Genomic DNA, 15,065 nt, shown 5'->3' on the forward strand with positions numbered 1-15,065 from the left:
TGTTTACCACTTGATCTCTTGTTCTGGTGATCCCTGGGCACTTTCTTGCCATGAAAAGACTCATATTGTGGAGATTGCAGTGTTGTGAGCTGGTCAGGTAACTTCTGTTACTTAGCAACTTTCTCCTGCTTTGTTAAGTTGGGCTGTTCAATCTCCTTAATGAATAAGAGCATCAGGCCAGGTAATTGATGCCTGGACGTTTAGCTCATGAATAATTGACTGTCTGGGTAATCCTAGATACATTTCCTCGATCAGATTGTACAATGGAACAGTCATGTCATAGCCAGTGTTGAGTTTTTTTTTGTTTTTTTGTCCTAATCGGTTTTATGATGTCAGAAATCTGCTTTCTTGACCCAAAGGCTCAGGTGAACAATGGAAGCAGTGATCCTCCCAAGGCTGGGACATGCTTCCTCCTTCCTGTGCAAGAGCTCGGCATTTCCCCTGGAGTTTGGGCTGAGAATAGTTTCAGTTCCTCTTGTTTATCTTTTCAGGTATCTTTTCCCACATACATCGGGAAGGCAATGTGGTCTAAAAGGGAGGAGGGAATGGGAATTGGATTTCCCAGGCAATGCCAATCACTTACTCCTCACCTCTAGGCCAAGCCTAGCTTGTTTGACTTATTTATTCACTTATGTACTCATTCAGCACACATTTTGAGCACCTCCCATGCGTCAGGCACTGGAGAGTCCATGAAAAACAAAGCTGACCTTGTCTGCTTTCATTGAGCTTACATTCCAGTGAAAGTACATGAGTGATAAACATGTAAACAAATAAGGGAGAGAGTCATTTGCAGATAATTGGAGAGTTAGGTTGAAAAGTACAAATGTAAAGGCATAAAATCGAGACCAGTAAAGGGAAGGAGATAGAGGGAAATAATTTTGATTGGGTGGTCAGGGAAAGTTAGGGAACTTCTCTCTGAGGAGGGGACATTTGAGCTAAGAACTGAATGACAAGGAGGAACGAGCCAAAGTAAAGAAATGGGGAAAGAGGGGCTTCCCTGATGGCTCATTGGTAAAAAAAAAATCCACCTGCCAATGTAGGAGACACAGATTCAATCCGTGATCCGGGAAGATTCCATATGCTGTGGAGCAGCTAAGCCCATGCCCCAGAACTATTGAGCCTGTGCCCTAGAGCCCGTGATCGCAAGAAGGGAAGCCCCTGCAGTGAGAAGCTTGTGCACTGCACCTATCAATAGAGAGTAGCCCCTACCCTCCGCAACTAGAGAAAAGCCTGTGTGGCATCAGACCCAACACAGCCAAAAATAAGTAAATAATTATATTAAAAAAGAAAGAAATGGGGGAAGATAATTCTAAATAGAAGATCATGAAGGCAGAGGTTTCGAGATGGGAATGGGTTTAGCATGTCTGAGGGACACAAAGAAAGGCCATGGGGCTAGAGCAGAATGATGGGGAGCAGAGTATGGGGTGAGGTTGATGCCCCCCACATTTGATATCTTTCAAGATCACAAAACTCTGTGTGGCCTCCCCTTAGACATGACAGCCTGAATGAGGGATATGGATGAAGCTAACTTTTTCAAAATACGTACGTTATTGGTGGTGCAGATTGAGTCATCTTCATCTATAAAAGTCAGGGGCCATCAAAACTCACGTCAGCTTAGCTCATTTATTCTGCACATATCTACTGAGCATGTGTTTGTGACACTAGGTGTAGAGAAGGGACTAAAGCCACATCCCTGCCCTCATCAAGCATATTCTATTTGAAAAATAGACAACAAAATAATAAAAAGTAATCTCATATCTCATGTAAAATATAGAGGATAATGAGCTTTATGTGCTGTGTTGGGCTGTGCTGAGTCGCTCAGTTGTGTCTGACTCTTTGCAACCCCGCAGACTGTAGCCCACCAGGCTCCTCTGTCCATGGGGATTCTCCAGGCAAGAATACTGGCATGGGTTGCCATGCCCTCCTCCAGAGGATCTCCTCCAGAGGATCTTCCCGACCCAGGGACTGAACCCAGGTCACCCACATTGCAGGCGGATTCTTTACCATCTGAGCCACCAGGGAAGCCCAAGAATACTAGAGTGGGGAGCCTATTCCTTCTCCAGAGGAACTTCCTGACCCAGGAATTGAACTGGGGGCTCCTGCGTTGCAGGTGGATTCTTTCCCAGCTGAGCTACCAGGGAAGCCCAATGAGTGCTATGGAGACAAATAAAGCCAGGAGGCGCAGAGGAAGTGAAGGGGGAGCAAGATAGTCAAAATGTTAAGTAGATACCTCAGGGAAGGCTTCACTGAGTAGAAGACAGTTCAGCTGCCTCCTAAAGGGAATGTGAGCCTTGTGACTGTCCAAGGAGGAGCATTCCAGACAGAGGAGGCAGCAAGAGTACCCCCCCTTTTCTGGACAACCTCCCTGCCTCCAGACTGCCTTTACCCTGGGTTCTGTCCCCTTTTATAAGACATTAATCAAAATATGTATCACTCTCCTCCTTCAAACCTTCCACTGTACTTGGAGAAAAGCACGGTTTACAACATCCTATTTAACCCCTTTACCTCTCCAAACTCCTCTCCCTTTCCTCCCTCATTCATTGGCTCCTGCCACAGTAGCCTCCTTCCTGGTCTTTGGATTTGCACACTCATCCCCAGCTTACTGCTCTCTCTGCCTAGAAACTCTCCCCAGAGCTTGTCATATGACTGGTTCCTTCTTTTCATTAAGGTCTTAGCAACTCAGAAAAGGCTTCCATGACTCCCCAAATCCTCTGCCCATTCCCTATCACATGGCCACTTCCCACTCATAGTCGTTATCAAAGTCTCAACTATCCAGAAGACCTACCACTTATTCATAAACGATGTAGTCATTTCCTACTACGCTGAATCTGGCCAATTATGTATAATATGCTCTTTGGAGAATAAGCAGGTTATAAATGTGAAATGAAATGTAACAGAGGACCCACCTACTCTATCCTGAGACTTACAGCCCCTTAGAATATGACATTCACTTCCAGATCCTTCTATTTACCACCAGACCTGCTTTTAAATTTTAAAAGACTCCATTTGCATGCAAAAATCTCTACACTGCTCAGGAAGCAGGACACAAGAGCAGAAGAAATGGATGAACTGCCATTTTCAGAGGGAAAAAAAAGCTCTGAAAAAAACAGTAGAAAAGAGCTTCCAGGTTACCTGTATTTCTTTGTGTGTGTGTTTGAGTGTGAGTGTGTGTGTGTGTGTGTGTGTGTGTGCGCACCCAGTCATGTCCTACTCTTTGAAACCCCATGGGCTGTAGCCCACCAGCCTCCTCTGTGCATGGAATTTTCCAGGCAATAATAATGGAGTGAGTTGCCTTTTCCTACTCCAGGGGATCTTCCAAACCCAGGGACTGAACCCTCAGCTCTGGCATCTCTTGTGTCTCCTGCAGCTCCTGCATTGCAGGCAGATTCTTTACCGCTGACCCACCAGTGATATTTCTAACCCACGAGAACTTGGATGTTAAACCAATTCATAAGGTCAGACCTTCATTGTTTTGTTATATTGAAAAACTAAGAAATAAAATGTTATAGATAAATATACACAGAAAGAAGTGGAAGGGGATAGTATTTGCTTATAGTGTTTTGTATTGTTTGTAAAGTGATGCATTTTAGCAAAGAGAAAGCAGCCATCTGTAAAACCCTTCTGGACTAATATATTAAAATATGTCAATGGTAAGATCAAATTATGTTGAAAGCTGAGATAACCTTTGACCCCAGTTCACCCAGTGGGTTAGACCGGACAGAAGACATGGGCCTTGGAAGACAAGGTCTCCACCACCACCACCTCGAGCATCAGCATCACTCCCCTTCTAAATCTCATAGGTGAATCTACTTGGTGAAGATACTCTCGATACCCCAGGATGGCAACCCTTTCAGCTGTGCTGTGTTTAGAGCCACAGGGCAAGCAAAAAAAAAAAACAAACAAACCGCAGACACGTATTTATCCTCCAGCTTAAATTTAATGGTAGTAAATAGATGGCTGTGTGAGTTTCTTTTAAGTCCACTTTTGGGGGGTACATTATCAGAGCATGGGACATTAGAGAGATTTCCAAAGGGAGGCAGACAGTTTCTCCTCAGTAAAGAAGGCCCACCCCTTAGTCTCCCAAGGAAAAGAAAAGAGTGTGTTTAGATGGAGAATGTTCTATCTGTCCCACCTTTGGACAGAAAGCTGTTCAACATGGCGCTACTGGAAGGAACCCAAAGAGGGCAGAGGGGCTGTTCTTTGTTCCCCAGGCTGTCCACTCTCAGCCACTAGGTAAGCACACCTTCCCCATTCCCAAAGATTCAGCCTTGAGTGAGTCATCACTGTTATTTCCACTTTGGTAGATTTTTCTTTTTGAATTCAGGAGATCCATCAATTATTTAGGGCTCCGGGCTAAACTAGGGTGGTGACACCTCTGTAAGTTTTGTATGGCGTTTCTGAAGGGAAACCATCTGGCTCTCCTTAACTTGTTCATCCCTGGGCTTCTCTCCCAACTTATAAGGTGTGGCAGCCACAGACAGAGCCAAAACCATCAATATTTCAGGGCCTTAATTAAAGTAAGTCGAGAGCCTCGGGCTCTCGCAACTGGCTTCCTTTTCCAAAACAAGTGCCTGGTGTCCTTGAGCTGGGGGGCACACACAGGGAAATGGGAGTCTGGCTAAAGCTGGGGAGGGGGAGCGAGGGAGCCCAAGATTTCATTCGCCAGGACCTTCTGGGGTTAGAAGCCCTCTAGAGAGGTGCAGTCTATCCCCTGGTGCTGGCCCCAGGGCAGAAAAGAGGGAAGGGGGCTGAGCCTTTGAACTCTTTTTGGACAGTCCTGAAAAGAGATTAGACATCAGGTGGCCAGGAACTGTAGCCCAACTTGAGGTTGCATTTGCCAGTCTAATATGAAATAGCTCCTGGTCCCAGTTGAGGTCTCACAAAACAGGGGGTGTGGCCAGGGGTTGTTATCCGGAGCACATCGCTTTACAGTTGCCGCCCTGCCCCCTCCCACTCGGTCCCCAAGTGCCAAGGCCCGAGTCGCCATCCAGCCCTGAAGGCAGGAGAGCCGGGAGCCCTGCGATTTATACATCTATTAATTACCTCCAGCATGGAAGAACTGCCTATAAATACAGTGGCACTTTAGATAAAACTTTCATGCAGCTATTTAGATCCTTTAAAATATAAATGATTTCCTCTAAATTTTTTATCATAAATCAGGGCATGGAGCTAGGCGACAAGACGCCGATTTCCCCCCTGATGGGAGCAAAGCCTTCACTTATTTTCCCTCTTTCTTTTTCTTTTCTACCTTTCTTTTCCTTCTCCTTTTTTTTTTTTTTTTCTTCTTTTTTAATTTACAGAGGCTGGTTAATGGCTCCACGTCTCTTTGTTGTAACCAGGGCTTAAAGTGAACAAGTGACAGAAAGTGTCAACCCATTTTCTTGGAGAGTCTAGCATGCGCAGGAAAGCTTGTGGTTTCTGGGCAGCAGACCTGAGTTCAAATCGTATTCCTGTCCTGCCGGTTATTCCTGTGCGACCTCGAGGAACACACTTAACTTCTCTGACTGAGCCTCAGGGTTCCCCTCTGAGAAACAGAGGTAAAAATAGTACCTGCTTCCTAAAGAGGGTGGCTGTGGGGACTAAGAGACATAATGCACAGAGCCAGGCTGAGTAAGAAACACTGAGCTGTGCACTGGTAGGCAAGGGACTTCATCTCTCTGAGCCAGTTTCCTTATGGAGAAAGAAAAGGGAAAGGGATGGTGCTCTTTTCTAGGGAGTATTGTGAAGACTGAATAAGATGACGGCAGACGCCAAGCTACTTGAAGCAGTGACCATGTATCCCTTGTTTATCATCCAATCTCCAGGCCTGGCACGTGCTAGGCACAGCTGGTGGGTGCTCAGCAAGCATGTGGTGGCCCCTGGTTTGCTTACAGAGCACGTGGAGAACTATCAGAATGTGGTTTCTATTCATGGAGATGGATTTAGCCTCTACACTTTCTCCAAGATCTACACTTACAACCTTGACACATCCACACTGAAAAGGCCTAACTTTTCAGCCCCAGTACTCTTGCCTAGAAAATTCCATGGATGGAGGAGCCTGGTGGGTTACAGTCCACGGGGTCACAAAGAGTCAGACATGACTGAGCAACTTCACTTGATCACTTGTTTCAGCCCTGACCCTCTTGTAGTGAGAAGGCCCAGAGTCCTAGAGTGACTTGTGCAGGGCCATGCAGCAGGTTAGTTACATATTCATGATTGAATACACATCTGCTGTACACTGTCCACCACCCCTTGCTGCCTCTTCACAGCCAAGCTGGTTGGGTAAGAGAAATGGCCTAATCCTTTGGCATCAGAAGAGATGACAACCAACCAGGCCATGGAGGAATTAACTTTATGACTTTGACCTATGAACTGGAAAGGAGGAAGGCAAAATCAGTCTTCATGTGCAAGGACCATGTGTTTATTTTTTATTTATGTATTTTTTGCTGTGCTAGGCCTTCACAGCTGCATGTAGATTTTCTCTAGTTGCAGTGAGCCAGGGCTACTCTCTACTTACGGTGTGTGGGCTTCTCACTGTGGTAGCTTCTTTTGTTGCAAAGCACAGGCTTTAGGTGTGTGTGCATCGGTAGTTGTGGCACACAGACTTAGTTGTCCCATGGCATGTGGGATCTTCCTGGACCAGGGTTGAACCTGTGTCCTCTGCACTGGCAGGCACTTAACCACTGGACCACCAGGAAAGTCCCCATGTGTTTACTGAGTCCAGGTTCCTAAGGACAAACAGAGCCGGCCATGCTGCTCTCAACACATGTGACAGTGTCTGGAGCTCAAAAAAGAAGACAAAGGGGAACTACACTGGGTATGGTGGGGTGAGTGGTGGAGATTTCCCTAGGGAATGGCACCTCAGATGCAAACCATTGACCCAGATTCCCCATAAAGCCAAGGATTAAACCTAGAAAACTCAGGGTCTCTCTCTTTCACTCTGGATCACTGCATCCAATTCCTACAAACCACTGGAAGTAGACCTCAAATCCTATCATGTCCTGCTTCAGTGCCCGGGTGGCTCCCCACTCTCTCTGGAGCAAAACCCAACCTTGCTGCAAAATCCAGCAGCTGCTCTTTGTTTCTGCGATCCTCCATGTCTCTCCTCACTTTTCCCACCATATTCCCCCCCACCACCACCAGCCTTCTTGCTCTTCCCTGAATGCCCCAAACTTGCTCCCACTTCAGGACCTTCACATATGCTGTTCCCCATTATATTGTATTTTCTCCTTCAGGTCTTGATTCAAAGGTTACGCCTCCCTTTTCTGTCCTTGCATTTTCTGTTCCATCACCCTGGTTTATTTTCTCTGTAGCAGCTCTCACTACTGAAAGCTTCCTTTATTGCTCATCTTCTGCTGAAGCATCAGCTGGTGGCGGGTAGGGGTCGTAGGGGTCGTAGGTGAAAGCTGGGGACTGTTTCCTTTGCAGCTGAATTCCTGTCTCCTAACATAGTGGCTGCCACATAGTAGGCACTCAATAAATGTATGTATCCAGTGAAAGAATGCATGATGGAGAAGGGCTCTTGGGGATCCCTTGGCTTGGTCCACTCATTTTTCAGATAAGGAAACTGAGGCCCTGCCTGGAGTCTGTCAGCCAGCGCTGTGGCTGCGACGTGGACCCCAGGGGCAAGGGAGGGCTCCGGGCGCGTGCCGGTCCCTCACGAAGGGGATGCTCGGCTCCAGGCTCCTGAGTCCCTCTGGGCATCTCGGATCGTCCGAGTTCGCGCAGACAATGCGAGGCGAGCGGCCGACAGGCGAGTCCGCAGCAGCTGCGCAGGCGGCGGGTACATGTGAGAACTTTGTGAAAGGAGATGAGAGAAAGAGAGAGGCAGCCGAGGCGGGCGGCTGCGAACACCTGGCCAGGCAGCTCCGCCAGCTGCCTCCCCGCGATGGCATCTTGAGTTCGGGCCACCCTCTCGGGACCATCTCCCATTCCATCCCTTTTGTCTCTTCCCAACTCTGGAGGGTAGAGCTTGGCCAGAGATGGAGGTGGGAGGGGGTAGCTGCTGTCTTTTCTCTTCGGCTTCAGCCGGAAGCATGCCTGGAGCAGGGCCAGACTCTGAGCCTCTGGAAGCAAGGTCTTCTGAAAAAGAAGTAAAGGCCAGTTCACCCCACTCCCTTAACCCCTGGGTTGGGGTGGTGTCAGCCCACTATGTTAGCCAGCTTTCAGCGTGCGCTTGGGAGTCAGACACCTGAGTTCCTGTCCCTACTCTGCCATGCTTAACTGGCTTTAGGCAGCTCAATCGCTCTGAGCTTCCGTTTCCTCATCTGTAATAGAGAGATAATGACATCAGCCCTACAGGCTTGATGGGGATTCAGTGTACAATACTTCTAAAGAGCTTAGCCAACAGCCTGGCACACAAGGAACCTCTTGTGTGGTTCCTCTTGTCACCATCATAACAGGCCAGAGGCCTGGAGAGGCTGTCATCCATGCATTCATTCATTCAACACAAATCATAATATTAAGATCCTGCGTGGTGCCTGTACCTGTAAACACAGTGACAAATAAGACTCGCCTTCAAAGAGTCCCAGGGTCCTTCAAGAACCAGAGACCATAAAACATCATGTCCTTCCCAAGATATAATAGAAGAAGATGCAAAAGACTGAAAGAAGGAAGACTCTCTGTTTGAGTCTTGGTGAAACCTACACAATTATGTCAGGGCTTTAACACCATCCTCATCAGATAACAAGTGCCAGAGCAAGGTTTTTGAGTTGATGGTCCCAGAACATCTGTATGCAAATCATGAATGTCTATTAAAAAGCACCTTAGTCCTTGTAGTCAAATCTCTGCGTGTGGTCTTAGGATGCTGTATTTTAAGAGATCGTGGATGGTTCCTACTCATAGTAAAGCTGAAAACTAGTGACCAGCAGGGAAATGCCTCCCTTGCCCTTCCCAGCGTTCCTCTCGGGCTATTCCTTCCAGAGAACATAGTGCTTTGTGTCCTGACTTAGAGTTACATGTAGCAGTTCTAGTGCCCCGCTGACTGTAAGCCCCCCAGCAGTGCACTCTATACCTGCAGAACCTATCGCAAGGCCCAGCTGTCAGCAGATATTATTATTATTTTTTATTATTGGCATATAATTGCTTTACAGTGTTGTGTTAGTTTCTGCCATACAGCAATGTGAATCAGCTATTAACATATGTACACATATATCCCCTTCCTCTTGAGCCTCCCTTCCCACACTGAGCCGAGATCCCTGTGCTCTTTAGCAGCTTCCCACTATCTATGCGTTTACACATGGCTGTGTGTATATGTCAGTGCTACTCTCCCATTCATCCCACCTTCCCCATCCTTGCCCCCTACCCCGCTGTGTCTACTGTCCTTCTCTACATCTGCATCTCTATTCCTGCCTTGTAAATAGGTTCATCTGTCCCCTTTTTCTAGATTCAATATGTATTCAGCAAGTATTTGGAAATGATTGTACAATGGACATGCCCCCATTTATGCCTCCCATTTGTGTAAATGGCCATGTGGTCCTTCCTTGGCCCTCAGACAGATTTTGTTTAGTCCAAACATGATGTTTGCATGTGTGAGTGCTTTAACTGTAATTTAACGCCATGAGGGTGAGGGTGGGGACATACGCTCCCCAGTTTACCATAGTCCCAATCCTCCCTTTTATACACTCAGCTAATTAATTTTACCAGACTTGCCCCCGACAATTTAAGTTTGCAAATTCTGTACAGTATAGATGATGTTATTGACTGTGTTCTGGGGCTCTCCTTCCAGTTGCTTTCTGAATGGTCTCTTCCTTCTTCTCGAGTGTGTTGTCTCCAGAGCCTTCTCAGTAAGACTGGTCCCTGAGGATGGGTGTCGTCTTACTGCTGGCCGCCCTGAGCTGCTGGTAGACCCTCCTGAAGAGCAGAGGGGGAAAAACCCAGGGAACACAGGTTGCCTGATGCAAGCGGGGCTTTTGATTTATGATCCTAATGCCTCAGGATGTTGGAGTGGGTGTTGGAGAGCCGAAGGTCTGCACTGGAGGCCTAAGAGGGCTAGTTAGTTTAACTCTTTCTCTGACCTCTGCTTGACCTTGACCCTGGCCAGCATGTCCAGGCCCCTGGGAAACAAAACAAGGAAGAATGGATGTAGATGGGCCTTTCCCTCCATTTCTAGGGGGTTCTACTTCACAGACAACTAGGGTCTCAGGGCACCATAAAGCCAGGCAAATTATAGATTCTTTTCCCTGGAGGATCCAGTATCCCCAGGTTCCCACTCCCCTTATCCTTTTGGCTTCTAGTATCATGCAGAAAACAAGAACAAGTGGTCCTAAATGCTGGTGAGTGATCAAATAATGCTACATTTAGCTACTAAGGAGTTGAGAATTCCTGGAGAGAAGCTCCTGGCTTGTTCACAATGTGTTGCATTTAAATTAACCAGAACAGTAGTCTTTTGCTTCAGCTGGAAGGGCTTAGCAATGGTCTAGTCCAGCCCTCTCTCCTGGGTAAACTGAGGCCCAGCCAGGGTCACATCCATCCAGTGTTTGAATACTATCCTATTGCCTGGTCTTCCAGAGGCCCATGTTTTTTTATGTGTTCTTTATACTTCAAGAATCCCATCAGCCTTGCAGAGAGGACCTAGGCCACTCCTGCTCCCAACAGATTTCTAAGTTGAAGGAGAAAGAAGAAGGGAACAAGCATTCAGTCCATAATTTCAGTGTGCCAAGCATGGTACCAAATGCGTATCTGTGCATTCCCCCCAACTATCAGAGGAGGAGAGTAACGGATGAGGAAAGCGCCATATGCAGACTCGAAGGTGGCTCTTGGCCTCTCCGCCAGCAAGATCCGAGGTTAGAGCCTGCGCCCCCAGGCATCAGGCTGTCAGGAAGTTGACTGAGTGCTTTCCGTTCTACTCCAGGTGGAAGCTTCTTCACCAGAACCCAAGAAGGCAAACAGCAGGTCAACTCCCATTTCAGAGCTCAGAAAACCGAGGCCCAGAAAGGGTTAGTGAAAGGGCGGCACGTGGCTTCTGGGGTTGGAGGACGGGATCCAGGCCAGGGGACAGGCTCCGATTCGGAGATGGGGGATTGGCAGGAACGGAGGCGGGGGAGGCCGGACCTGGCCGGACCTCTTAGCTTGGGGGTGGCCCCTTCACCCCACCGCCACCCCCCACCCCCACTCCGTTAACCTTCTGGGAACCCCGACTCACACCCTCAGGCGCGGCTGCCAGCATCACTGGAACCCGAAGGCCGCCCCGCGGGGGAGGCGGCGGCGAGGTGGGCTCAGCTGGGCCCACTGGGCTTCTCTCCCAACCCGGAGGGCGGCGCAGGCGGCCGCGGGCGCAGGATTCCCCATGCATTATTCACGCTGTTTACTAGCGCGGGGAAAGGCGAGGAGAGACAGGGAGAAACTAGGGAGGAAGCCGGGAGCAGAGGGGAGGGGGCGGGGCAGCACTAACCCCGGGGCGCACGGGAAGGAAACTTCGGGAAGGAAGACAAAGTAACCGAGCGGTTAGGAGCCCGGGACGTCAGACGTGGCGCCTGGCACAGAGGAGGCTGTCAGTAAATATATGTGGAAAACGGATAACGAGCATAGAACGAGTGAGTGAATGGCTCAGCCAACCAGTTGTGTTGCGTTGGGCACAAACCCCACCGACACGCGTGTTCCTCGTCTGTAAAATGGCATCACAGCCCAGTTCTGCAGGGTGTGAGGACACCAGGAGCTAACACTCTAAACTGCCCAGCACATAGTAGGAGCTTAAAAATGAAAGCTGTCGTTTGGGGAATAGGGCTTGTAAGCGTCAGCGGCCCAAGAAAAGTCTGTTCACCCACTCCCAAGGCCGGTGAGCAGTCCTGAACGGTAACCACTCTAAAAAATACTCTGAATTTTAGGCTGTCCTTAAGTCGGCTGGTTGGGGAGACGGAGCTGGGGGGGCAAATTGTCCTTTTAAGTGAAGGCAAGAAAGATAAGTGCGGGGAGGAGACCTCAGGCCTCCTGGCCTGGGAAGGCAGTTACTTTCCCCACATCCACCGGCGCGGCCGACTGGGAGGTGGAGGTCACTGGGGGCTCCTCCTGGTTGTTTCTCATCCTCTCCGGAGCCTGTCTGTGCGCTTGGAGGCGCCTCTTCGCTGCGCGGCTGGGCCGGACTCTAGTGGACCGCTCGGGCGTGGGGCCAGGAGCGCCCTGGAAATGGGCAGTTTGGCGGCAGCCGGGTCGACAAAGTGAGTGAGTGTGTCTGTGTGTGTGCGCGCGCCCGTGCGCGCGGTGGGTTGGGGTAGGGTCAGCTTCCTGGCCCAAGGCTGCCCTTCTGTCTGGTTTGTGCGAGTTGGGACAGGATGGAAAGGTTGGGACTTTGGGAAGAAAAAGTCCGCAAAGAAGTAAGATTCCGGAAGGTCTGCTGGCTGGAGCCCGGCGGGGCGGGGCGGACGTGGGGAGGCCCGGCCGAGCAGGGGTATAAATGCTGGGGCGGGGGCGGCAGGGGCCCGCGCAGAGAGGCGCGGGAAGAGCTGCCGCCTGGCCTCGCCTCCCGGGCCGCCCCTGCGAGTCTCGGGCGCGTGAGCACGCCTGCGCGCGCCCGGGCCTTTCCTGGCAGGCTGCTTGTAAGATGAGTGAAGAAGCAGGTGGGGGAGAGGGGAGGCAGCGAGCGAGAGGGCGAGGGGAGCGCGGGCGCTGAGCGGCGCTCACTTGGAGCGCGGCGAGCAAGCGAGAAGAGCCTGATCCATGTCCCTCGCTGCCTCCCTGCCCGGCGCGCGAAGATGATGGCCATGAACGCCAAGCAGCCTTTCGGCATGCACCCGGTGCTTCAAGAACCCAAATTCTCCAGCCTGCACTCCGGCTCCGAGGCCATGCGCCGAGTCTGTCTCCCAGCCCCCCAGGTACGTAGTGGAGCATAATTACCGCTCTAAGGCACATTTTTTGACAGGCACTTGCTTCATGTTTTTTTCATGTCGCCCAGAACAATCGCCGCTGTCTGAACCCCTCTGCTTGTCTCCCCCGCGCTCTCTCCCGGCGCGCTCTCTCTCTCATTCATGTCTGTGATCCACACGTCTGTTCCAGCAGAGCCTCTGTCTCCGTATTAATTTTTATGACCTGGGCTTTGAGGAGAGGCATCTCGGTTGCTTGAAAATGTGTTTTAATCCTGAGTTGACAGTATTCCCTACTGACCGTGCTGTGCGCCTTCTCGCTTGCAGCTGCAGGGTAATATATTTGGAAGCTTTGATGAGAGCCTGCTGGCACGCGCCGAAGCTCTGGCGGCGGTGGATATCGTCTCCCACGGCAAGAGCCATCCGTTCAAGCCCGACGCCACCTACCATACCATGAGCAGCGTGCCCTGCACGTCTACTTCGCCCACCGTGCCCATCTCCCACCCGGCCGCGCTCACCTCGCACCCGCACCACGCCGTGCACCAGGGCCTCGAGGGCGACTTACTAGAGCACATCTCGCCCACGCTGAGCGTGAGCGGCTTGGGCGCCCCCGAGCACTCGGTGATGCCGGCCCAGATCCACCCGCACCACCTGGGCGCCATGGGCCACCTGCATCAGGCCATGGGCATGAGCCACCCACATGCCGTGGCGCCTCATAGCGCTATGCCTGCCTGCCTCAGCGACGTGGAGTCGGACCCGCGAGAGCTCGAGGCCTTCGCTGAGCGCTTCAAGCAGCGGCGCATCAAGCTAGGGGTGACCCAGGCGGACGTGGGTGCGGCCCTGGCCAACCTCAAGATCCCCGGCGTCGGCTCGCTCAGCCAGAGCACCATCTGCAGGTTCGAGTCTCTCACTCTCTCGCACAACAACATGATTGCGCTCAAGCCGGTGCTCCAGGCCTGGCTGGAGGAAGCCGAGGCCGCCTATCGAGAGAAAAATAGCAAGCCGGAGCTCTTCAATGGCAGTGAGAGGAAGCGCAAACGCACGTCCATCGCGGCGCCGGAGAAGCGCTCGCTGGAGGCCTACTTTGCAATCCAGCCGCGGCCCTCATCCGAAAAGATCGCGGCCATCGCCGAGAAACTGGACCTTAAAAAGAACGTGGTGAGGGTCTGGTTCTGCAACCAGAGACAGAAACAGAAACGAATGAAGTACTCGGCTGTCCACTGACTGCGACGGGGCACGGCGTCCGGGGCCGGGAGAGCTGAGTGTGTGTCCCCCAGGAATTGGGGGGAACGGTTATGGGGGCTCCAAGACATTTCCTGGCAGGTCAGGCTCTCACCCCCGAAATCACAGACTTTCCCCTTTATCCTAATTAATTGCTTCCCGGCCTTCCCTTTCCCTTCTTTCCTTTCTGTTCCCACCAGAAAAGTTTGGGCGCTAAGAAAAAAATTCAGGAAAGGCAGGCCTGGAGGGACTTGTGCTCTCCGTGGTGCTGAAAATCTCCCTCGCGCCCAGGACTGCGCGAACTCAGGGCAGGAGCCCAAAAGTAAGGGATAGTCAATTAGCCCGACCGCAAGACTCTGGCGTGAAGGCATCACTTTGCTTAGCGTGATTAGACAAGGGGTGAAGGGATGGGAAGGAAGTGATAAGTAATAATACAAAGTCTAAGTGGGGTACAAACATGTACTGGAGATTTATTTAGAGTATATAAAATACACGTATGTTTCCAAAGGATAGCCTTATATTCCCTTCCCCACCTAAATTCTATCCATCTCATCCTTTGGTTTGCTGTAAGTTATCTAAGGTAGCATGGATTAGGTTCAGGGAAAATGTGCAGAGTTTCCGGCTCAGAGCTGTTCTCCGCCGTAGGGTAGGCTCCGGAAAAAGTGGGCCCTTTTCAGTAACTGAAAATGCTGGAACCCTGTAGCTGGCTTGCAAGCAGTAGCCGGCCCCTGCTGTGGCCCATCCTCCACGATCTGCTGGCCGTTCGAGAGGTAAAGACTGCCTGCAGGAAGGCGGAGGATTGGTAGCTTTGCGGTGGGACTGAGAACTCTCTGACCGTTGCTCACTGTTCCAGCCAGACTCTCAGAGCAGCGTAGAGGCGGCTGCCCCAACGAAAGTAACTGTAACTCTCCGGAGCATATGCAAATCCTTCTAACACGGCTCACCTCGTTGCGCTTTTATTACTGTTAGCATCGTTGTTTACTATTATTTATTTACCACCACTTTTTTCCATCCCCCAACCTTGGTGGAGGTTCACTCAGTTTTGAGCTGATTGTGGGGCCAAACCAC

At 50.6% G+C, this 15,065-nt stretch overlaps 1 protein-coding gene across 1 annotated transcript; it reads left to right on the forward strand.

Moving 5' to 3' along the window:
• Nucleotides 1–12,668: 12,668 nt before the first annotated feature.
• On the forward strand, nt 12,669–14,000 carry POU4F3 (POU class 4 homeobox 3). Its single transcript, XM_052642885.1, has 2 exons — nt 12,669–12,788; nt 13,104–14,000. The coding sequence occupies exons 1-2, from the start codon at nt 12,669–12,671 to the stop codon at nt 13,998–14,000; spliced, it is 1,017 nt and encodes a 338-aa protein (XP_052498845.1).
• The last annotated feature ends 1,065 nt before the right edge of the window (nt 14,001–15,065 follow it).

This window comes from Budorcas taxicolor, chromosome 7 (assembly GCF_023091745.1).
Source record: "Budorcas taxicolor isolate Tak-1 chromosome 7, Takin1.1, whole genome shotgun sequence".
Classification (NCBI taxonomy): domain Eukaryota; kingdom Metazoa; phylum Chordata; class Mammalia; order Artiodactyla; family Bovidae; genus Budorcas; species Budorcas taxicolor.